Below are 26,704 nucleotides of genomic sequence, written 5' to 3'. Positions count from 1 at the left end.
GTCATATCAAAGTGCCGTGGGAAATAGCGACGAAACGAGTGGTGATCAGTGTGTGTACGATGGACAATGCGTGCTTCGCGTGGTCGGTGATCGCCGCGCTGTACCCGGCTGAAAAATATACGAATCGGGAATCATCGTATCCGCATTATACGACAGTATTGAATCTCGCAAACATTGAGTTTCCAGTGACTTTAAAAGACATTTCTAAATTCGAACGGTTGAACGTGGTGTCGATCAACGTATACGGCATCAAGAATAAACAGGTCCTTTCTCTGCGACTCACTAATGAAAAGAAGGAGAAACACGTCAACGTGCTGTACGTGTAAAATCCACGCAACGACGGTGTTGGACATTTTGCGTGAATAAAAAATCTATCCCGTCTCGTGAGCTCGCAGATTAGTGGGAAAAAGAATAAGAAATTTTTCTGTGATCGGTAAGCATACATGAAAAATTATTATAATTTTCCGTCTTACTAATAAAATAATGGTAATAGTTATAATTTTTTTCTTTTTTTCAGATGTTTGCACTACTTCAGTACCAATGAAAAATTGCAGTCGCACGTAATGGACTGCAAGAAGATCAACGACTCCGCTATCCGACTGCCGAGCGTGGATGACAAGTGGCTCGAATTTGAGAACCACTGCAATAAGCAGAGCGCCCCATTCATTGTCTACGCTGACTTGGAGTGCGTTTTACGGAAAATGGAACTTGACAGGGAAAATGCGTCGTCGTATACGTATCAACGGCACGAGGTATTTAGTATAGGATACTACGTGCGATGTTCGTACGATGCGTTATCGTCATATCGGTTCCGTCGCGATGAAGACTGTATAGCGTGGTTCGCGCGACAACTCAACGAGTTGGCGCATCGAGTGAAAAATATAGTATCCGTCAACGTACATATGGAAACGTTGTCGAAAGAACAATTGGAGGCATACCGTAGCGCGACGCGTTATCATATTTGCGAGAAACCGTTCACGCCGGATGATACGCGGGTCCGCGATCATTGTCATCTCATCGATAGATTCCGTTGTCCAGCGCATGCAAATTGCAATCTTAATTATAAAAATTCATTTTATATTCCGATCGTTTTTCACAATTTATTGGGCTACGATGCGCATTTTATAATTAAAGAAATTGCTACTGTGTACGAAGGACATGTAAATGTGTTACCAATAACCAAAGAAAAATATATTTCGTTCACTAAACATATTCAAGATACCGCCGAGAGAGCAGACTCGCGAAAATCCATAAAATTACGGTTCATCGATTCTTTCAAATTTCTAAACGCAAACCTCGATAAATTGGTATCATTTCTAAGCAGAGACAAATTAAAAATCGTACGTTTCAAATTTTCAACACTATCGGATGAAGAATTTGAATTACTGATTCGTAAAGGTGTCTTTCCGTACCAGTACGTTGACTGCGTCGAAAAATTGCTTACCACCGCGCGAATCATTTTTCAGTTCGTTAACGAGCGATACAGTATCCGAGAGCGATTACGCTCACGCCGTGAACGTCTGGAAGCGATTCTCCATTCAAACGCTCGGCGAGTACAGTGATCTGTACTTGAAAACCGATGTCTTGTTATTGGCCGACATTTTCGAAAATTTCCGCGAAAGTTGTGTGGCGAGTTACGGTCTCGATCCCGCGCATTACTAAACATTGCCTGATTTCACGTGGGACGCGATGCTAAAACATACGCGTATAAGATTCGAGTTATTCATCGACATCGATATGATCATGTTCATCGAGCGCGGTATACGCGGTGGTCTCAGTCAATGTTCCGGTAGATACGCACAGGCTAATAACAAGTACATGCGTCCGTACTACTCATCGAAACAATCGTCGTACTTAATGTACTACGATGTTAACAATTTATACGGATGGGCGATGTGTCAACCATTGCCATACGTCGAATTTCGATGGGTCGAAGACGCTGCGAATTTTGAGCGCGATCGCTCTGGATTCATCCATCGATTACATTCTCGAAGTCGATCTCGAGTATCCACAACATACGATCTGCACACTGACCTGCCGTTCTGTCCGACGCGCGATAAGCCGCCCGGCGCGAGGCTAAACTTTTAGCGACGCTGTACGATAAACAGCGTTACATCATCTACTACCTGCAGCAATGTACTCGTCACGGCCTTCGCGTAACAAAGATTCATCGAGTACTACAATTCGCGCAATCTCCATGGCTTCGCGATTATATTGAACTCAATACAAATTTCAGAACTCGCACTAAAAACGATTTCGAGAAAAATTTATATAAATTAATGAACAACGCGATATTCAGTAAAACTGGAGAAATGGAGAATGTGCAACCACGTTGACGTAAAATTATTAACAAAATGGGACGGACGATATGGCGCGAAGGCAATGATCGCGAAACCGAATTTCCACAGCCGTAGCATCTTTACGGAAAATTTGATCGCCGTCGAACTGCGCAAGCTCGAGGTGAAGTTCAATAAGCCGATTTACGTGGGTATGTGTATACTCGACATATCGAAAGTCTGCTTGTACGAATTTCATCACGAGTATATGTTACCACTGTTTCGCGACAAATGTAAAATTATGTACATCGACATGGACAGTCTTGTATACAGCGTCGAATGCGAGGACGTTTACGAGACTATGAAACGCGATATTGCTAGATTCGACACGAGCGATTATCCGATGGACAACGCGTACGGACAACGCGACACGAGCGATTATCCGATGGACATGTCTCTCGCGAACAAAAAAGTATCCGGTCTGATGAAGGATGAAAATAACGATGTGATAATGACTGAATTCGTTGGTCTCAGAGCGAAGATGTGAAGGTGGACGACAACAGAGAAACTGAAAAAGCGAAAGGCGTAAAGAGTAACGTCGTAGCGCAAACGATAACGTTCGATGATTACACGCGGTGTTTGAATGAAGAGATCGAAATGATTCGTCGTCAATCGTATACGATCTAAATTGCACGATGTGTATCCGAATCGAAAATCGCTCTGAGACCATCCAATGACAAACGATACGTCGTACCGGACTCGATGTTACCGTGGGGGTATTGGCGGATACTTTTGTAATATATATAGATGCGTGCGTGCATGCGTGCGTGCGTGCGTGCGTGCGTGCGTGCGTGCGTGCAACATTTATATTACTATTATATTTTTTACATTTTTTTATATTTTCATACAGTATATATGTATTATTATTATGCTTTATATATTACCTTAATTTGTACTTTGTGTATGTTTTTTCTATATTTTTAAATATTTTCATACAGTGTACATGTTACTATTATCATTATAATTTACACGTAATGCATTTTTTACATTTATATAAGTATTACTATTATATAACTAATCTGTGCTTCGCGGGTTTTCTCCATGTCTTTGTCCATTCTTGATGAGCCAACGTTTCGTGGGCCTTGCAGTCCACTTCATCAGGGCGAGGAGCAGCCTGATACTATTATGTTTTATATAGTATCATTTGTTAGGTATTACTATTATTTTCATTTCATGTATCGTACATTTATATACGTATTTTATATCTGTATACTGCAAAACGAAGTGAATGGGAAGTAATAAAAAATATACGTTTATATACTTATATTGATATATTTTTTATATGTAGAAATAAAATATATGAATCAAAATTTTATCAAATAACATTGTTTTTGTGTATCCATCGAATCCCAGCCACTTGACGTACACCTTGTTTCCTTTCCTGCGTAGTACTTTCTCCACGAGATACACATCTGTATGAGTAGCGCGATGCAACTCGTACTCATAGAATGTTCCAGCGACGGATTTTCCGCGATAATCCTCGAGTAAATAGGTTACAGGATTGGTATACCTTAACGATCGTAAATACCTTGATGGTCCAATTTGGCGTGTAACCCTTCTCAAAAATTGTCTTATACTTGCTCTCGCGTACCGAATCGCCTACTTTGAATTTTGCAGGACTCGCGATCTTTATCGCGCTGCATACCGTGTCCAAGAGTCTTTCGGCGATCGCGGGAGTTACTTCGGCGGGTCGCATGCCGATGGTGTGATGCTTGCGCGCGTTGTAATCTGACAGGAGACTCGTCGACCCATGTGTAATTGACTCCACTTGTAATTGTCGTTGAGCGTAAACATCTTCCACATGTCGTTCTTGAGCGTGCGATTGAACCGCTCGACCACTGACGCTTTCAACGTCGAATACGTGGAATAGTGATTAACATCGTGCTTTTTCAAAATTTTCTGCACATCGGCGTTATAAAACTCTTTCCCATATCCGTTTGTAAATTTTTCGGACATCTACTCTCTCGAACGATCTCAGCGATAGCGTTAGCCGTTTCGCTTCCTCTCTTGCTCTTGAGTGATACGGCCCACGCGTATTTGCTCAATGCATCAATGACGGTGAGTATGTAGTGGTGGTCTCTGTTGAAGCCCGAGTACGGGCGCATCTCAACGATATCAGCCTGTCACAGACCGTCGTATCCTCGAACTATGACGCGCCTTCGCGGAAAATTTCTTCTCGCAGGAGCGTGCAATTCCTCGACGAGTCGACGTCTCTTGGAGCTAATTTTCTCTCTCTTTTTCTCAAATTTCTTTTTCATGATTCTATGCGTAATACACTGGGTACAAGAAAATAATGTATTAGGTGTTGGAATTAATTCGTAGCGTTTTACAAGTGATGGGAAGTACTTTCATTAATGTATTTTTTAATGCTCATATGAAATAAATAACATTCTTTCATTAAAAACGCTACGAATTAATTCCAACACCTAATATTTTTTCTCGCTGACCTTACTCGACTGAATCGTTTCATGGATACGCGATTTAATTTATAATAAGACCAGCTTCGCGAAGTTCCTCGATGATCGACAGCATCTCGTTGTCGTGAGCGTTGTTGCCTGCTCGGTGCGAGGCGTCGAGCAATCGTAGACGATCCACCAGCTCGTTGGGATCATCCCAGTGCTCGTAATCGATCGCATTGTCGTTCAATGTCATTGCATGAGGTAATCTCTTTCCAGATTTCTTCTTCTGTTTCTTGGGTGTGATCGACATCAACGGCGCGATTACGTATTTGCACTTGTATCCCCTGTTGCTCAATAATCGACCCTGCGAATGGTACTTGTGTTTGTGCGCGTTCGTCATCAACAGCATGCTCTTGTATTTGTGCATATCGTCTTCCGTGTAGAGGGCATCGTCGGGAATTCTCTTGAAAATCAACTCGTAAAGACCAGGTGTACCGGCGTATCGTACGCCGTCGATAATTATGTTGTCCGCGTCATCCACGTCGAAACGTTTATTGCCAAACATCAGCCCATCCTTGTGTAGGTAAACGCCGTACACATGATCTATACCGCTCTTTATTTTGCACTCCCCTCAGGACAGCCTCGACGTACTTACCCCCAGCGGGTCCAAACCAGCTTGTAACGCCTCTCGACCTTCCGACGTTTGCAGCTGATTTTGAATCTTCATCGCTAGCGGGTCTTCCGTTTCGAAAATGTTCTCCAACGACTCTATCGTCGGTACGATTTTTCCACGCGGTGTGGAGGTTATCGGCTGTGCACGATCATGCGATCGATCATTGGATTTATGCAGAATCATGGAACGCTCGAACGTCTCGTTCATTTCTTCTCCCTCCTCCTCCTTCTCTTGTTCCTCTTCCTCTTTCCTCTGCCTCGTTTAGAGGCAGACGTTGCATCTTCGTTGAGTCGCGTCGCGCGCACGCCGGGGGCGACGAAAAGTCGCAGCGGCTCGATAAGAGGTTTAAAATATCTGTCCAACGTGATGCCCTCTTCTCGCGGTCTTCAGAGCGCGATGTTTCTTGCGGATTGACTCGCTCGTCTTCTCGATCCCCCTCGCAATTTTTTCACACTCGCGCACATCTGCCATGTTCGTCTCTGGCTAACGACTAGTCACGTTACGGTATCGCGAATTCGTTAAATCCTTTTCTGTATCATCCGTTTGTGAGCCCACTGTCTTTGTCTATCACTAGAAATCCATATTTTTGCGGCACAACGTGCAAAATTCATCGTACGACATGTCGGTATTCACATGATCGTTGTAAACGTGTTTCAAGTTGGTACCGTTCTATTTGAACAGGATTAGCAGGTTCGCGTTGTCGCGTATCAGATGTTTAGGTTAGGTATCCTCGCGTACGTCTGACAGAGATAGAAGCAGTCGACGTTCACGTGGCGATCCATCGAAAAGTATTGTCTCACCGCATTCTGCTTGTCACATGCCATGTCATCAAAGATAAAAATAGAATTTGGACGCGCCTCGCTCGGTGGAACGACGTCGCTGTTATTGGAGAACGTAAAGTAACCGATTTCGTCGATAGACGTAAACAAGTTTTCGAGATATCGATACTTTGGCTGTTGCAACGATTTCGAGTAGACGTACACGTTTTCGAAACGTACGACGTTCGGGCTCTCGAGTAAGCTTGAGAACATTGGTTTTACCACAATTCAACGGGCCGCAAATGATCGCGCGTATAGTACTCGGCAGCATTTCGCCATGCTTGCGCTTCTCCACGCTGCCTCCCATTCGCGATTTCGCGTCGCAGTTCGTGACGCGTATCGACAGCGGTTGCAGCACGAACTTCATGCTCACACTAAGGCTACGCACTCTCTAACGGCTATTTAAAGGCGCGCGAATTTACGTCGCGCAGTAGCAAAATGTATCTCGCGCTGTGTCATCCTTTCGACATTCAGGACTTGAACGTTGAGCAGCTGCAGTATATACCGAAGGTTGTACTCTTACGCGTGTACGGTGACTATATCGACTACGTGTGGGACAAGTCCTTCACTTCCTGAACACGTGAAGGCGGATTCGGAGGTTCAAACGTATCGTCACTGCGACATCTTATCAGATGTATGATCAGAGCTTCTGCGGACAAATGCGGTTTCTACAAACGGTAGACGCGCGTGAATTTAAAAAGCTCGAGATGCTGTAAAATCTCAGTATTAGTCGAACGCTTTTTCCGTCATGTCGCTGACACACTGAGCGAAAAGAGCACCGTCCTCGCGGCGAACTACTTTCCCTCCATAGATTTGAGTGACGGCGATTATGAGCTCGGTCTGGCGATTTTTAAGACTTGTCACACGGTACCGAATGTAAACGAACAATAAATTTTATTTTGACAAAGACGACGCAGAAATTACAATTTCCGAAGATTCGTACGAAGTGCGAGACATAAATGAATTTTTGAAACGTACGATTTTACGGAAACGTTCGCACGGCGACGCACTTGAAACCGTTGATGTAGTGCGTGGTGACAATAACAATAACAACAACAACAACAACAACAACAATGACATTGATGATGATAATGGTGAGGATGGAGAATACCCGATCACGCTCCGCGTAAACTACAACACGATGAGATGCGAGATCAGATGTTCATATAGAATAAACTTTGGCAAGCCCAATAGCATTGGATCGCTGCTGGGATTCTCGTCGAAGCGTATACTGCGACGGCAAAGATGGCATCGGACATGTCGATCAACATAATGAACGTAAACGTTATCCGCGTAGAGTGTAATGTGACCGCGGGCACGTACAGCAACGGCAAAAGCGCGCACACAATACACGAATTTTCGCTGAGCGTGCCACCAGGATATAAGATATTGGAGAGGCCGGCGCAGATCATTTACCTGCTGATCACGGAGCATTATGGATCTAACGATACGCGTCGACCAAAACGGACGATTGCTCGAGGACGATTTTCGCGGAGAGGAGATCACCGTCAGATTGCACGTGCGACAGCGACAGCGAGCGTGAGATGCTCGTATTGAACGGAGCAGAGCGCACGCAGAGAGATAATGCATTCTTTACAAGGCTGGTAACGTCACCACTCGATAACGCTCGCTCATCCAACTGCGTCAGCAAGAAGAAGCTCAACGCGTCGAACGTTAAATTTTTACTATCTTCGGGATTCGCGGTGCGCAACTTTTGAGATGATTGATATCTTGAATATTACCGGTGAGCCGATCTTTGACGATCGTATCGTCAAGATTGAGACTTACACGTACAATCCGTTCGCTAATAACATTCGGGTACAGCGACGAGATAAGAATACCCATACAGCAGGATTTGTACACGTTGTCGTGCGAAAGTTTTCTCTACGTCGAAGGAAGATTGACGGTGAAAAAGGAAAACGATGCTTGTAAATAATTGCGTGGCGTTCATGTTTGATGAAATTCGATATGAACTCAACGAGTTCATGACTGTGGAGATTGATCGCAACCGAAACGTGGGCATAACTAGCATGCTCAAGAATTACGTGTCAATGATGTACGATAAAGCTTTGATTGCGCTGAACGCTGGATGGAACTCTAGATCCGACACGGAGGAAGGACACTTTAATTTTTGCGTGCCGCTCAGCATGCTGTTGGGTTTTTGCGAAGATTACAAATGCCTGATTGTCAACGCTCGCCATGAATTAATTTTGATACGAGCGCGCAACGACAACAATTGTTTGGTGGGAAATCTTGTGACGGAGTCTGAGGTTGAATTATTTAAAGTACAGTGGTGGATGCCTCACGTTACGTTAAGCGAGGTCAATAAATTATCAATGCTGCGAGTATTGGAAAGCGGTCATTATCTGAGCATGAGTTTTCGCTCGTGGGATCGGTACGAGTATCTTCTGTTACAGAATACGACCAAGCATTCATGGACCGTCAAAACGGCGACTCAGCTTGAGAAGCCTCGATACGTTATCTTTGCTCTGCAGACCGGTCGAAAGAATATCATGTCACGAGATGTTAGCGTGTTCGACGATTGTAATTTGAGTAACGTGAAATTTATCTAAATTCGGCGTTTTATCCGTACGACGATTTAAATCTGGATTTTGGCAAAAAGAGATACACTGTTCTATATGATATGTGCGCACGTTTTCGTAGAGCATATTATGGAATCGATTGTTTCGAAACGCTACTTCCGAAACGTGCTTTCATTTGTCGAGAAAGAGCCTTTTGTGGTCATTGATTGCTCGCGACAAAACGAATCCGTCAAGAGTGCCACTGTGGACGTACGCATAGAATTTGACTGCAAGGAGAATGTGCCCGTAAATACAACAGCTTATTATATGTCTCATCATACACGATCGTGCAGTTCAGTATAATCCATTGACCAACGTAGTGCGCAAAATCACCTAAATGCATCTCTGACACAATATAAAATCTACGTTACATCGCAATCGACGTCGCAGTCTTCTCGACAACATGTCCATGCCAACGTTCGTGGATCTGCAAGGATTCATCGTTAACAAGAAATTTATCGTGTAGTGGCGGTGCTGAAACAGGGGACCGTTCTCACGCATTATATTTTTACGAGTCCCGTGCCATGGAAATTTTTGACAAGATCTGACAGATCTTGCGCCTCCTGGTTGATTGCTTATCACCATGGATTGCAATGGAAGAACGGGACAGTCCCGTACAACGAGGCGAAACGTCTAATTACGATGGCTGTATATGAAGACGATGCTGTCGTGTATGTCAAGGGACGCGAGAAACGAACGTGGCTGTGGAACTTGCTTCTGGACGATGAGCGAGAACGCATGTACATCGAGACCTTAGATGCAGTTTACGAAGATACGGAATCTTTATCTAATCTAGATGTTACTATTATACGATGTGGATAACATGTTAAAAATTACGCGTTACAAAATGTATTGAAAATATATAACTAGTTGCAAAAGAATTTTTTAAATAAAAGTACGTTAACGTATTTATTATGTATTTCTTTTCCCTTCCTTTGTAACATAAATGTTTGTATGAACGTACGTATGTACGTATAAACTTATGAATGAACGTATGTATAAACGTATGAACATATAAACATATGTATGTACATATAAACGTATGTATAAACGTATGAATGAACGTACGTATGTATAAACGTATGTATGTATAAACGTATGTACATATAAACGTATGTACGTATGTATAAACGTATGCATGTATAAACGTATATACGTATGTATAAACGTATGTATAAATTCGTGATAAAGAAAATACGTAGAAAGACTTGATAAAACGTGTCGCGACATATTCGAAATTCTTGGAAAGAGGAGGAGGACCTGCCTTCTCTCATCGATTCCAGAAGTATTACGTCACAATTTATGCGGATGCAATCAGTCTTGCGATCGTACCCGCTTGTACGAACGGCTGAAAAAATGTACTTCGCTAAAGAGAGCAGTGCATCGTACGATGTGAAGAAGGAATATAACATGTAAGTTTCAACGTTCTATACACAAAAGTAACGTTTTTTAACATTATGTATGTATACAGTACGGAGCATCGTGCGGTGCGTTTACTGAGCAGATATTACGATCCGACGTATATGGGCTACAAATTTTTGGAAATTTTTGGAATCAACCCACCGAGTAGAGGTCGCCCTTGGAGATCATCGCGGACACGAACTATCGCTGTCTCTCGAAACGTGGAAGAGCCTCTACGAGCAGCGAGGAAATATTTACAAGCTGTTTCGAAACGAATACAAGGATAATTTTATAAGCGTTGGACCGCTAACCGTCAGTGTTTGCATGCTGAATGATGCTACGCTCGTATGTCTCGATTCTTCATCCGAACGCATTACGATGATCGAAACGACGCTACGCCGTATGTTTGACTTTAACGGGTGTATCGATGTAATGTTCGAATGATTAGCTCGACTCGTTGATACGGTAGATACCAAGTATACGCGATTCTCCAACATCGCATCTGAGAACATTATACGTGATAGCGACATCTTCAATGGACATCAGCTCGTTGATTGCGAACTATTAGCTTTAGTTTTTAATAAGTACGAAAACCAGTGTAATAAGATGTGAATAAAAAATTTTTGTTCGCATTATTATGTATATATTTTCTTTTTACTTCCCATCCTTCGCACTCGACGGTACTGTCATGACCATATTAAGCGTTCTCTTTTTAAATAAAAACGTATGATAAAATATGTTTGCGTGCAAGAATAATATAACGAGAGTGACACGCGGCGGCGGCGGAAAAGATGAAACATAAGAGAAAGAGAGATGGTAATATGCGGTAAGTGTATGCAAGCCTTTATTGCCGATGTATTTTTGGAGAGAGCGGCGGGTGACGACAAAAATAAGTATCGGGATCCTATGTTTACGTAACATCAATAGCACTGGAACCTTTTCCCCCTCCTTCCCCGCGTTACGAGTATCCCCACGCCTACGAGTATTTCCCGCGCCCCGCGCTCCCCTCTAGCCCCATGGGTTAGAACCCGCCTAGTATTACTACTTTTTCATTCAGTAAAAATGTCGAATTGATAACTCATTGTCCGTATTCACCTGATTTATCACCTAATGACTTCTTTTTGTTTCCAAACATTAAAAAGAAGATGCGTGGTGAGCGATTTGAGTCGCCTGAAGCAGCTGTTGAAACATTTCGTACACTGATTTCTAAGGTTACAGCCTCAGAATAGAAAAAATACTTCGAAAATTGTTCGAGTGTATGCAAAAATGTATCGATCTTAAAGGCGAATACTTCGAAAAACAATAAAGCCATTTACCGAATTTTACATGTTTTTTTTTATATTGTTTGCAGAAACTTTTCCAACAGCCTACGTATTAGACAGTAACTGACTGGATGTTTAGTTGAACTGCACAAATTTCTATCAAGACCATATTGAATAGATGTATCATAACTATACATCCATGATTATATAGGTGTTCGTGGATCATCAAAGTACAGTGGTTTTCATACGATTTTAGAAATCAAGGATAGTGGATGGCGATGTGCAACCGGATGGGTGATCGTTTCGAAGCACTATAAAATTAATTCCCGAATTTAGGGAAAAATTTTTTTTTATCATAATTTTATTATGTGTATTCCGAAATAGAATATTAATCAATAATAATACTCATTTAAGAATCATTTTGTCTTGATTGTGGTCTAAAATTTGTTTAATATATTAATTTAGTCCATTGGGACTAAATTAATATATTAAACAAATGGACGTTTTTAAAAAATAAAATAGTAACACTGGATGTCTTTAAACTCTTTTACGGTTTTAAAATATGGATCTATGAATCTAATCTGGATGTTTTCAATATGTCCAAAATGTCCATATGTACGTTTTAAATATATTTTTAAAACATTACTGTGCTCTGAGTCGCACTTCCTCGCAATAGCTCTCTATAGTAGCGATGCTCAAAAGTCCTCTTGGTAATCGTCGACAACGACTTCACACGTCCTCTTACAATGTCTCAGCTCAGTCGCCGAACGACTGAGGCTCGGGAGTTTCTTGCGGATCCACGCAAGCTGTTCATCCCTCCCCCTCCCTCCCTCAGGGGGTCGTTATGCTGATTGGCTCCTGCCACGTTGCCGTTGCGTGCCGCATAGGTCCTCGCGGTTGCGAATCCTTGCGCTTTAGAGCACATAATATGATTTTTCAAGAGCTCCATTTTCGCTTATGGCCTCTAATTTTCTCGGGTGAAATGTCTTAGCAGCTCCTCCACTGGCTCCGGTCGGAAACATATGCCTCCGACTGACATTTGTGTGGTCCTCAGGTGGCTGGCAGTTCTCTCTTTTTGTCGCACTCTGTAAGGGATGTGCGATACTAATAAGGTTAGAGAGCTTCACAGGGAGAGAGTGGCAAATTGCATGACATGACCTGGCTTTCTCTGATTGGACCTGGTAATCAAGCTCCGTAGAGCCATGGCGGGGGCACAGTATATACAGCACAACTCTCTGTTGGCACCTTTGATGTTAGTGTTTCCTAAAATGGAGTGCGCACGCGTGAAATAAGTAAGTTCCCTAGTAGCGCCATCTGAATTTCTTTCTCAGTTGCTCTTTATTTTTCCGCTCTCTCTCTCTCCCCCCTCCCTCCCCCCCTCTCTCTAGATCGTTTGTACATCAAAATATATATATATAATCTAAATGTAATAAAACTAAAAGAAATAGATCTATAATTGTATTGTAATAAAAAAATATAAAATTATATAAATGTTATATGATACAAACATTATACTAAAAAATAATTCATGGCTGCAGCATACGATGCTTGTTTTCCTGCTAGATCGCTTGCGTTTTAGTAAATTATTAGAATTGCACATAGCAGATTTTTAGCTAAAATGAAAGCAATTATATATGTATATCATAGTATTTGAGCCACACTGACTTGGTGTGTGTAATTGGTTGCAGGTATGTGCGTGCGTGCGTGCGTGCGTGCGTGCGTGCGAGATTTTCTTTTCTTCTATCTCTTTCTCTGATCCGTATTTCAGCTACTCGAACATTTAAATAGCCATTAACATTTAAATGAAAAAAAGAACGCATAAAGAAGTGAGATGCGTTACTACAACTTATTTATTTCGAGCATGCACACTTCATTTTGGACAACATAAAATCAGAAGAGTTGCGCTACTGTATATACTGTGGCGGGGGTATGCTGTTTAGGTTAGATGTCTGCAAAAGCAGTATGCTTGTCACTTTGTGCTGCAATTTTCTCCTCAATTTTACAATTAATAAGATCTTTGTAAGTGATATATATTATTAATCTTGGAAATACATACCTTCCTCTATTATACATATATACATGAAATACGAGGGCAAGTCAATAAGTTCTTAAGAAATTTGTCAGAGGGCACTCGCAGTGTCATGTCACATTACTTTTTAACAAGTAACATCTTTCAGCTGATTACTGTCAAATTTTGAGCGGAATTCGTCGCGTGGTTTTATTTTTGTTGACGATTAAAGCGAACAACCTTTGTATTTTTTGCAAAATGGAAAAAAACGAGTTTCGTGCAGTGATCAAAGATCTACATATGAAAGGTTTAACGCTGAAAGAAATCAAAGCCGAGTTGGATAATGTTCATAGCACATTTGCACCAGCGTTTGCGACTGTATACAATTGGGTGAATGAATTTAAATGTGGTCGTACATCCACATGTGATGCACATCGTTCGGGACGTCTAATTGAGGCTGTTATGCCAGAAATCATCGATAAAGTCCACGATATTGTTTTGACTGATCGACGAGTGAAAGTGCGCAAGTTTGTTGAGGCCACAGGCATATCACATGGCAGAGTGATTTCAATTTTGTACGAACAATTGAGTATATGAAAAGCTATCGGCAAGATGGGTGCCGCGTTTGCTCACTGTGGACCATAAGCGCGATCGTGTGACGATTTCAAAACAATGTTTGGAGATGTTTCAACGTAATCCAGATAAATTTCTGCGTCGATTCATTACTGTGGACGAAACATGGATCCATTACTTCACACCCGAGATGAAAGAACAGTCAAAACAATGGACTTCACCGAGTGAACCAGCTCCGAAGAAGGCGAAGACAGTGAAGTCGGCCGGAAAGTGATGGCCACAGTTTTTTGGGATGTACGCGGTATAATTCATATCGATTACCTTCCATCGAAGCACACGATCAATGACGATTACTACGTAGGATCGTTATTAGACCCTTATTGGACCGTTTCAACAACATTTTGAAGAAAAAACGTCCCCATTTGGCGAAGAAAAAAGTGCTTTTCCATCAAGACAATGTACAGGTTCACATGGTGCCTGGCACCGATGGTCAAATTCAACGAATTCCGCTATGAATTGCTTCCTTATCCAGCATATTCGCCAGATTTAGCCCCCTGCGATTATTATCTGTTTCCAAACCTGAAGAAATGGTTCGGAGGAAAGAGATTCACCTCCTCAGAAAGCAGCTCATCACCGAAACAGAGGCTTATTTTAAAGGGTTGGACAAATCATATTATTCGGACTGTTTGAAAAAGTTGGAGAATCGTTGGATCAAGTGTATCGAGCTGACAGGAGACTATGTTGAGAAATAAAAATGAATCGATCAAAAAAAATATGTTTTACTATGTTTTTCTAAAAACTTATTGACTTGCCCTCATAAAACTATGAATTCTTACATTTCAGATATCTGAACTGGATTTGTGCATATTGTAAAATGCCTACCAGGTACAGTGCTCCAAGATGCATAAATTCTAAAGAAGAATATTGCTACACTACATTTGCAAGACCAGATCCAAACTCGAGACAAAAATGGATTGATGCTGCCGAATTCCTGATTGGAAATTCCTATTTCAATTTTTTCTTCTTTCTAATTTGACAAATTCATCACATTTGTATAACAAACTTGGTATAACCTTTTCTCATAATTTTTTTGCTACTAACATACAATAGAATAATTCTGATGAATGGAAATGAACCTAAAAAATAAGAGGTACACGTTAGAAATAAATATCGGTTCCACCAACTATCATTAATGTAACATCAATATGTTAGAATTTTTCACGTAATTACATAATCATTATATACACTCGTATTATATTAAATTTAATATATTGATATTGAGTAAGAAATTATAATATTTATTATATATTATTTTTGTTGATGATTACGCGAATTACATTATAAAACATTTGTATGCACGCTTCGGTACCAATCTCACATAATATTATAAAACTGATTTTGAAGGTTTCCAATCAGAAATTCGACAGCATCAATCCATTTCTGTTTCAAGTTTGGATCTTGGGCAAATCTTGTGTAGCATTATCTTTTATTAGAGTTTGTACATTTTGGAGTACTGCACTTGGCAGTCATTTTATAATATGCACAAATCCTGATCAGATGATCCTGATCATCTGAAATGTAAAAATTCGTAATTTTATTTCATGTATATATGTACAGTAGAAGAAGATATATATTTCCAAGATTAATAATATGTATTACTTACAAAGACTTTATCTAATAATTGTAAAATTGAGGAGAAAATTGCAGCACAAGGTGACAAGCGTACTGCTTTTGCAGTCTAAGCTAAACGGCAGATCCCCATCATGGTTCTATGGAGCTTGATTATCAGGTCCAATCAGAGGTGATTAAATCACCTCATGAGGCAGTTTGCCACTCTCTCTCTCTGTGAGGCTCTTTAAATAAAGTACAAGGCGGCAGCGGATTTCAAGCAAATATTTGAAATAATACGACCTGCGTCCGAACTCCCGGGTAGGGATCTTCCAGCGTAGCGTCGCCTCTTCTTTCTTCTTGGCGATGTAATCTTCTCTCTTCCCATGGTGGGTGAGATAGCATAATTATAGATTAAAATTGCAGCTACCGATCCGTGGGCAATTCTAATTCTAACTGTGAGACCAATCACTAAAGAAAAAAGTCTTAACGAGAAGAGAAAAAATTTATTAAACAAGAACAGAGAATTGAGGGAGTAGATCCGCAAATGCGCTCACACACGCTTTTGCGTGCGTACTCGCCTTCTAAGCTAGGAGGACGTGCGATTCTGACGGAATGGCGCGAAAGTGAGGGACAAAAATTGCACGTCATAATATATATATATATTTATTTCAAATTTATATAGATATATACATATATATATATGTATATATATATATATATATATATATATATATGTGTATATATCTATATAAATTTGAAATAAGCAAATTAGTAAGAGAATTATTAGTGAAGTGATATAAAGAAAGAAAATCACGTAATGGAATTGCACGACTTGTAAACAGAAGCAAGTCTACTGTTTATTATATTATATTATGAAAAAATGTAAAAAATGAATGTGGTTATCATTTAAAAAATATATGAAAAGAAAGAGCATAAAGAACCACAGCACAAGATGTAGTTAGTGATATTTAATTATTTTTGCATTACGAATTACAATAAAAACATTAAACGTTTCGGCCACAATCTGGCCATCTTCAGTAAAATTAATAATATTCTTAAGACGCAGAGTTACATCAAGTTGGAATCAAATTCAACCCTCGTGTGTTATAATTGTAAAGATCGTGTTTGCATCAAAGCGACGCTGCTTCATATAATAATGTTAGAACGTCAGAAGTCATGTAGTAAAAAGTGTAGAACGAGAATTTCCGAGAGATTCTAATTTATAATAATTTATTTAATTATTAATATCTTTTAAAACGGAGTATAAAACAAAGGAAACATTACCTGTTTTACAGCAAAATAATCGATGAATTACAAGTATAGTCATTTCACAGATAGAAATTTGTCGTGACACTATGTGTTGTTATTGGTCGTATCACATATTTTTCGGCTATTTATATCCATAAGTCAAATAGTTTAGAAAGTTCTAGAATTGTTTATTAAGTGCGAGGGAGATCTTTCTTTAGAAGAGGAAGATAAACATCAGGCAAACCTTCAGTATCACTTTGTTTATTGATCCCACTTATTTGGTTTTTAATGTGTATCATTTCTGAAATTCTTCGTTTCATCAATGATTGTTCTGTATCTAAAATTTTAATGTTATCCCAATCAAAATCATGCATTTCATTCACACGTGACGTGAAATAACTGATATCTCAGAAGTAGATTTCTTAATATCAGTCTTATGTTCTTTAATACGAGTTTTTAATTTTCTCTTAGTTTGGCTCACATATGACGATTCGCAATTCAAATAATTAATCTTATAAACTACCCCACAATGGTCATCCTTAAGCAAGGGATCCTTTCCTGTTTTAATAATTGTATTTAATTTATTCATCGGTTTATAGGCTATATTAAACCCATAAATATATGCGAGTTTTTTGAATTTCTCAGAAACCTTACTTAAGTATGGTATCGTAAAAAATTTTTTCTTGTTGGAATCATAATCATTATTATTTACTTCACGATTTTTTTCCGGATTAGTTCTATTTTCCAAAGTTTTTATTCTATTGTTAATCGTCGAAAATAAGAATTTGAGCGGATAGCCATTATTGAGAAGAGTGTGAATTAAATCCGAGATGTTCTTTTCATGAAATTTGGGATGGGACAACATTAAAATTCTGTCAAGCTGCCCAATGATTACTCCCTTTTTATGTGCTAATGGATGATTCGAAAAATAATTTAAATATCTCCCCGAATTTGTCAGTTTTTTATACATATCAAAGATGATGTTTCCTTCTTGAATCATTATTTTAACGTCTAAAAAATTGATACCGTTTTCATCGCCAAAATCAACCGTAAAATCAATGTCGTGGTATGAATTAAATAAATCTAGAACCTCCTCAACCTTTTCCTCATGTACAGCTAACACAATGTCATCGACATATCGCAAATAAAACAGAGAGATAATATTATTAGTAGTGAAAATTTCTTGTTCTAAGTCTTGTAAGACTATATTCGCTAGTATAGGCGATAGAGGAGAGCCCATCGACATGCCAAAAATTTGCTTAAATATTTTTTTGTCAAATTTAAAAAACGTGGAGTTAATTATGATCATCACTGCTTTAACAAATTCATGCAAAGGAATCGAAGTCTTATTTTCAATCAAGTTCCATCTACATTCAATGCTTTTTAATACTAAGTTCGCAGGTATGTTAGTGTACATGGAGACCACGTCGAATGATATGATTTTAAAATTTTTTCCGATAACCTTTCCATTAAGCTTGTCAACCAAATCATAACTATCCTTAACATAACTGAAATTATTATTATTACTTTTATCAATAATTTCTTTTAAGAAGGTCGCGAGTGGATAAAAGGCGCTATTAATGCAACTGACAATTAATCTTAGTGGATGACCTTCTTTATGAATTTTTGGCAGTCCGTAAGATCTCGGAAGTTCGCAATCAGAAACATATAATTTTTTGTATATGCTTGGGTCAATGTACCTCTTATTTTTCCAATTTTTTAATAAATTCCTAATTTCTAAATTTATCTTGTTTGTAGGATCTTTATCTATTACCTTATATGTCGTCTGATAGTTAAGAATTTCATACATTTTTTTTCGATAATTTTCACGATTCAAGATTACTGTGGTATTTCCTTTGTCCGCTTTCGTGATTAACATCTCAGGATTCTCTGAGATGAATCGTTTAACCTCTCTTACACTCTCTTTCACAATTTTGTTTTCAGCTGATTCGATATCACAGTTATTAATAGACTTGAGGATGTAAGATGTCTCATTTCTGACCGATTTGCAAATATCCTCGTCAGCTTTAAACAAATTATGTTCAACGTGTTTAATGAACTCATGTGTAATTCATTCTTTATTCGTTAAATTATTAGATAAATTAAAATGCTGACCCAATTATAAAACTATTTTAGCTTTACTTGGAATGTCAACCTCACTCAGATTAATGAGCCATTTCTCGTTAGTATTTGAGATATCAAATTTTGTATTAAAGCTACCAGGATCGATCTTGATATTGTAAACCGAATCTGTTTTATTTGATATCATTTTATCAAAAACATTTTTTGTAATCAATATTATGAAAAAATTTAATTTATCATTTTATCAAAAACAGTTTTTGTAATCAATATTATGAAAAAATTTAACAAGGTAGCATTGCAAATAAGCTTCGCTGTGGACGATCAAGAAAGCTAATTGTGAGAGAAGAAAAGACGATTATTATATGGAAAATCAAACAAGATCCTTTCACTTCTAAATCACAATTGGCATTAATGGTTACGTTTTCCAAAAAGAAGTACAGAATTGTGTTGTCGACTGTTGCAAAGAAATGGTTTACATGAGTTCCAAGGAGAAAAAACCATTAGCAAGAAAAATAAAATTCTACATTTAAAATTTGCTAAAGAATTTATTAACAAAGACAATTCGTTTTGAGATACAATATTATTTTCAGACGAATATAATTAAATATTATAATTTTTTTGATAATGATATTGATTTGATAATGATGAACATAAAAGTGGAGAAAACAAAACACACAATTAGAATTGAAAATTCTACGGCCATCAATAAAATCAATAATAGTGGAATCGTAATGGCAAAAGCGTAATGGTTTAGGACTATATGGCAGCTAGTAGAGTGAGAAATCTTGTGTTTATAGATGGAATTTTAAGTAAAATGAAGTACTTACAATTTTACAAGACAATTTGAAAAACAATGTATTAAAATTGAATCCATCAAATAATTATTGTTTCCAGTACAATGAGTCCAAGCATTCAATGAAAATTGTCAAAGAATGGGTATTGTATAACGTCCCGCACATATTGCCACATCTACTAAAGTTTTGATTTAAATCTTATCGAGTTTTGTAGAGACTTGTGGAATGAGTGGAAAGAAACTTACGAAATATTATTACTCGAAAGAAGTATTAAAACGGGATATTATTGATATATGACACAAATGTTACTTTGAAGTTAGTCCAGTCAATGAAAAATCATCTTAGGGCTATAATAAAAGCAAAAGGCGGATCAACTTTTACATTGTATATTAAAATTTAAAATTATATATTAAAATTTTGGATTATCTGATTTAAATAACTATTAAACGTATCGTTATTAAATGTATCGAATATTTTTATGAGCCACGTATAATGCGTGTTTACAATAAATTTATAAAAACTGAATACATTGTTAAATTATTTTATAATTTTACTTGTAATCTTAAAACCTCTTTATCTCTTTTACATGTAATATTGTTTAAAAGGCTGCAATTTAATATTTTATTTCAATTAAATATTAAAAATATAATTTAATATAATATTAAAAATATAATTAATTCTAATACTTTCGTGTATGTGTGTGTGTGTACCTTAGATTGTATAATATACATATTTTTATATATTTCGTACTGATTACAATTGTTATATTGTAAATTCATGAGCATAATACCATTATAAGTTTATATGTTTCCATTTATATATCGATTATAATGTATATAATTTATTATATGCAATTATTCTACACAATAAATAAGTTTGCTATTCAGTCATTTCTGTCATAACGTCCTATATACTAATCGAAAATATCAAATTCATCATCATTTCTTCTTCACGAGTTGTACACGTATATCGGTTACTATTTATTTTTCAAAGGTATTGTTATTTTCTAATCATATTTTTTTGCAATATTTTTTGTTTTGTGTCTCATTTTTATTTATCCCCCCCCCTTTATCCAATATATTTTGTATAAAATTATCGCTCCAATACATTTAATAAAAAATTATTAGTTATTTATTTTTCCTCTCTGAAACATGCCAGTATGTTGTCAACTTCTCCTTCCCCAGCCTCTCCTGTTTGTTTTATTTTTACGCACCTATAACTAAAACAGGAATAAGGCCTGGCTGTGACCTGACAGAGTTAGACACGTGTTGGGACCCAAAACTACCGTACCGTAAGCAGGGAAATAAACGGATTTTTGCATCGGGGTCTGTGTTGACGGATACTGCAATGAGAAGACAAAATCATCCACCTTTAGATAATACGACCAATAGTTACATACCACATGATTCTAATTTATTTCCTCCGACTGTCACGATACATAAAGGCCGTAAGGATATCATATTATATAAAAATATTTGCAATTATAGTAGTTATGTCATTTATATTACTTTATTTTCTTTTTCTTTATTATAAACAGAAATTATATACCATCCACCTATGGACGAAAGTGTGCTTTATAAAACGCTGAAAAACGAATGCGAACCGTCAGTAATGTTCGCAATTAATCATAATCTTTACGCATATGTGAAAATAACTAACTGTAAGTATAAATAAATTATATTGCCAATATATCTGTAAGAATCTTATTCATATGATTTGTAGTAAATTGCTGCGTAAACAAGATCTGCTGGAATGTGACATCGAGAGGTCTTGCTTGTATTGGTCAGGATGAAATTATTTTATTAGTTGAAGTTTTGCCAGATGAAACACGGATTCCAAAGGACCTTCTCACATACATTAATCAATTATATCTCGAAGCTATTAAAGGTAATATCTCGTATGTGTACATAGAGAATGTATATATTATCACTTGACATATATTGGGAGTACAAATTAGTTCGGTCCGTTTTCCAAAAGATGGTTCCGGTTGTGAATGGTTCATAGTGATAGCTGATTTTGGCGTTTTCAGAGAGGTTAGACATCTGCTGATAATATTCAGTTTATATCGCTTTGAGTTTCATACAAAAACCTTGATTTTTACTGTGTTTGAAATGTCAAATTTTGTGTTAACCAAACACCATTTGCGGGAGGTTCTAATTTTCTGCTTTAATTGGAAGAAAAGTGCAGCTGAAGCCCAATGCTCGAATGCTTGTCGAAGTTTATGGTGACACTGCTCCAACTGATAAATCATGTAGGGAATGGTTTCGACGTTTCAAGAATGGAGATTTCAGCGTTGAAGACAAATCTCGCTCTGAACAGCCAAAAAAATTCGAAGACAAAGAATTAGGGGCATTCACTCGAAGAAGATCAGAGTCAAACGCAAGAGGAGCTTGCAGAATCATTGGGAGTAACTCAACAAGCTGTTTCTGCACGATTGAGAGCCATGGGAATAATTCAAAAACAACGAAATTGGGTACCTTATGAACTGAAACCGAGAGACGTTGAAAGGCGATTTTTCAACGAACAGCTGATTCAAAGACAACAAAGAAAAAATTTTTTGCATCGGATTGTGACTGGAGATGATATTCTACGACAATCCCAAGAAGAAAAAATACTACGCTAAGCCTGGTCAATCGTTGCCATCGACCTCAACATCAACACCAAAGCCGAACATTCATAGTTCGAAGATCATGCTCTGTATCTGGTGAGACCAAAAGGGTGTTGTTTACTATGAGCTGCTGAAACCTGCGATTCCATTACGGGCGATCAGTATCGGCTACAATTGATTCGTTTGAGCCGTGCATTGCGAGAAAAACGGCCGGAATACGAGCAAAGACATGATAAAGTTATTTTTCTTCATGACAACGCTCGGCCTCATGTCGCAAAAGTCGTAAAAAAATATTTGGAAACGCTCAAATGGGATGTTTTGCCGCACCCGCCGTATTCTCCGGACATTGCTCCTTCTGATTACTGGTTGTTCCAAAGGATGCATGATTTGGCAAGTCACCGGCTCACTTCTTTCGCAGAAATCGAAAATTGGCTCCAAAATTGGATCGCCTCCAAAGACGAGTCATTTTTTCGAGATGGAATTCGAAAATTGCCTGAGAGATGGGAAAAAGTAGTAGCCAGCGATGGACAATACTTTAATTAATCTGTTCATTCATTTTGTTTTGAAATAAATGCATTTTTGAACACAAAAAAACGGATCGAACTAATTTGTATTCGCAATATATATATATATATGTATATATATATATATATATATATATATATATATATATAAAAGGTATGTTCGGGAAGACGCTATTAGTGTTTTTGAGTTATTCTATCTTTATCGTTTATCAAACGTAAACAGGATGACACAAATAATGCTAAATAGCGTTTCCTCGAATCGCATCTGTAATAGTCGATATCTTAATAACAGTAATATTCAGATTTGTATTGCAACTAATTGTTTCGAGTTTGTTTTGCTAGGTAATACAGTGACGGAACTCGGCTTCTCAGTATATCAAAGTACCAACCTATTATTAGGTTCACGCGAGCATGTGGGATTTCTTTTTATTCGTCAGACATTGCAATGCTTACAAAAGATTATTTTACCGCCTGCACCTTTTTTGATTGGTCTGTTGGTTCACAGGTAAATATAATACAGTTTCGCAATTATGTATTGGTATTTTATCTAAATGTGATTCTATATTGTATGAGTGTGTCTATTATGTCGAGTATTTTTCTGATAACATAAGCGGGCAGGTATGAATCATGCATGATTAGTGAAATACAATTAACAATATATTTGTGTTAAAAAGATTATATTTGTTTATACATTTATTTATTTTGGCTCTTCTTTGGATCATCTTCAGTGAATGTTCATAAATTATAAGATATTCTAAACTCCAACTTGGAAAAGGTAAAATATATTATTGGCAAATAAATGTGTATCATGCACTTGAATATATTATAAAACAAGAAGATTGAAAATATCCAATCAGAGTAAAGAATTAAAAAAAAATTTTTATTATACATCTGCCAATGATGTGTTCTATCTTTTCCAAATTGTAGTTTCGACTACCTTATAATTCATCATTGACAACACTTTCGGAGAAGAGCCGAAATGTCTGGACAAATGTAATTTTTTATATATACATATTTTTAATTGCACTTCATTAACCGTGTTTGACTATCATCTGCCTGCTTTCTTGTTAGAGTTAACGAGAATCTGTAAACTATTATTATTTTTTGACAGAGCGTATAAAAACTGCCGGAACGCATTATCAATGATGTTTAACTTAATAATTAAAAAAAAATAATAATAAAGTATACGGGCAAGAGAGCGTCAATATAGCACAGAAATTAGTATGCAAAATTCTTATAAAATTCATATATTATAATATTCACATAATATATAAATCTACTATGAGTATACACAATACAAATATAATGTCGATACAAATTTCTTGGACGTTTCAGTTTATTTTTTTCATTATCAGCAAGTTGTGCATAATTTTCATCGATGTCTTTACAAAAATTTAATCCTCTAATGTTAGAAATATGTTTTAAATGAGATCGAGAATGAGCATGTCCTTATTGCCTGGTATTGAGAGTTGCAAAAATTATTTCCTCGTTGTTTAAATGACTAACCTTTGTCCCTATAGATCACAATGAATTATTCCAAGCGTATCACGTCAATTTACAAAATAGAAAGATTATAAGAATTAACAATTGTTAAACATTGAATATAAAATATACAAAAATATAAAAATATAAGTAATTTGTTTCTCATAACATCGAAGAAAAGGGATATGGATTTCTCTCTCATTGCATTGTCTATTGCGCCTGATACATATTTTAATAATTTTTAATAATTTTTTTTGAACTCTCAACTACAATCATGAAAGACACCAGTCTTATAATTATACATCGACATTCTTTTATTGTACATTTCAACCAAGACGAAGATTCATTTTAATTATTGATATAAACGGTTATATATATAACGGTTATATAGTTAGCAATGCGAAGTATATTTTTATTTTTTTATCGATCGACTATATGTTACGTTTTTATCGTTCTGACAAATTTTGTAAACATTAATAATGATCTGATCTCTCGTGATCGAAACGTCTGTTAGCCGGCATGTTTTGTTAAAGTTTATAATAATTAAATAAGACTTTATTTATCCACCAATCTTTCTATACTTATATTTATATTTCTGGCTCGTCCTTTCTCTTTTAACTTGTTTAAAAATATATTGTAAAATTCAGTTAGTATATAATAAGGGCTTTTCAAATCTAATAAGGCAACGTATGCTATTATTAAATTGTTTTATTATCCTTCATATAAACAATATTTCAAACGTTTCGATCTTTTTTCAATGGTCATCTGCAGTGAATGTTACAAAAATTTATATATTACCGTAAATTATTACATATTTCATAAGCCTATAGTGAATATAATAGTCTTAATTATATAATGGTCCTGAACTTAATATAATGGTCTTCATGAACTTAATATAAATTGTCTCAGTACGATCTTTGTTTGACAAAATTTACAATATTTTTTCGATAGAAGCGACATTTGAGAATTATGATTGGTGGATAACCATATACAGGGTGCGCCAAAATCCGGACAAATCGAACAATTTCTTTAAACAAAATGTTTTTAATGAAAAATTAAATATTATAAAAAATCCTTTTACATGGCACTTGGGAGATCCCTATAGGGCACAATTATTTGATATATCTCCCATTAGCTTGAATGACGGCTTCTATTCTCGGTCTGAAGCGTTCGCACGCACGCTGTAATGTACCGCTGCCCATGCCGATGAATGTTCAATAGCGGTCCTTAATGGCATTGGGATGCCGATACTTGTTTGTAACCCTTTCAACTTTCAAACGCTCCATACGTAATAGTCTAAGAGATTTAAATCTGGGCTGTGTTAATTCTTGTAATTTTCCTATTTCGTAAATTGGTGTGCTACGCTTGGAATTCATTGTGATCTATAGGAGGTTAGTTATTTGGTTTAACAGCGAGGAGACAATTTTTGTAACTCTCAATCTTCGATCCGATATCATATTATAAGGGTATTAATGTGCTGAAAATCTTAAATAAATTTATTGTGAAAAATATTACCTCGGCCGGAACTTGAACCCGGATCTCTTGTATTCCATACGAGCGTCCTAAGTCATTAGACCTCAGTGATCTAATGATTTACGATGATTTACTTGTCAATTTAATTTAACTTGTGATAATTGTAGTAGTTTAATTGCATTTAAAAAAGTCCAGAAAAATTTCGGCGCAGTTTGAATACTACAAAAATATAGTATATACATGCATATACATATAGTATATATGCATGTACATATAGGATATTGTAGATCACTGTGAATTATTTGAGAAGATTTAGCTTTGATCGTTATAGGCTTGAATATGCTTACACTTAATATTTAATTTCATGTCGGTCTTAATAAAATCTTATTATTACTTTTCAAAAGTTATAGTTACCAAGTAGAAAGAATAACAAGTTATCGTTATCGAATTTTAAAAGTAATTCGAATAAAAGTATCAATTAGAGGACCCAGCCCTAATGACCTTTACATATGTTGTCAAGATCATGACCTCCAACAGATTTTAATCGTCGCTCGTTATTCATTAAAAATTATTAACAGTCTAAGTTAGTTAATTATCTCCCTGCTTTAAATAAAGAATTAAATAATTTTGGACAAGAAGAAAGGTGGACGAATTCAAGAATACAGCTTTCCACGCAGAGCGTCTTTCACTCCCCCCATGCCAAGAGGCGCGCGATTTTCCATGCGAAGTGACTTTTATCCCATCTTCTCCACTGCCAAAGGCGCGCTCCAAGCAGAACAACAAGTCATTATGATATCAAAATGATGTCAAAATGACTCCAAAATGATCAT

The 26,704-nt window shown here is 37.1% G+C and overlaps 2 protein-coding genes across 10 annotated transcripts in view; both read left to right on the top strand.

Annotated features, from left to right (window-relative positions):
* The window catches only part of Sara (Smad anchor for receptor activation), a 188,361-nt gene that overhangs the window by 142,884 nt on the left and 18,773 nt on the right, over positions 1–26,704 (top strand). For 8 of the 9 annotated variants that reach the window (XR_015545342.1, XM_087406959.1, XM_087406965.1 and 5 more), the window contains 4 exons: positions 21,016–21,234; positions 21,325–21,447; positions 21,510–21,674; positions 23,262–23,424. Coding sequence is in view for 8 of the 9 variants with exons in the window: in XM_087406959.1 (XP_087263085.1) it covers positions 21,016–21,234; positions 21,325–21,447; positions 21,510–21,674; positions 23,262–23,424 (670 nt within the window). In the remaining variant the exon portion in view is untranslated. The remainder of the gene's footprint in view (positions 1–21,015; positions 21,235–21,324; positions 21,448–21,509; positions 21,675–23,261; positions 23,425–26,704) is intronic. The other variant, XM_087406961.1, reaches the window with a different exon arrangement.
* On the top strand, positions 564–8,848 carry LOC147909441 (uncharacterized). The gene has a single exon (XM_087406987.1). The coding sequence runs from the start codon at positions 564–566 to the stop codon at positions 1,560–1,562; it is 999 nt and encodes a 332-aa protein (XP_087263113.1). The 3' UTR covers positions 1,563–8,848.

Source organism: Acromyrmex echinatior, chromosome 6 (assembly GCF_024713525.1).
Source record: "Acromyrmex echinatior isolate Ae372 chromosome 6, ASM2471352v2, whole genome shotgun sequence".
Classification (NCBI taxonomy): domain Eukaryota; kingdom Metazoa; phylum Arthropoda; class Insecta; order Hymenoptera; family Formicidae; genus Acromyrmex; species Acromyrmex echinatior.
This window is presented reverse-complemented; position numbering and strand designations above follow the sequence as displayed.

Coding starts and splice junctions, on each gene's coding strand:
- LOC147909441 (XM_087406987.1), top strand. CDS start 564: ATGGACTGCAAGAAGATCAACGACTCCGCTATCCGACTGCCGAGCGTG.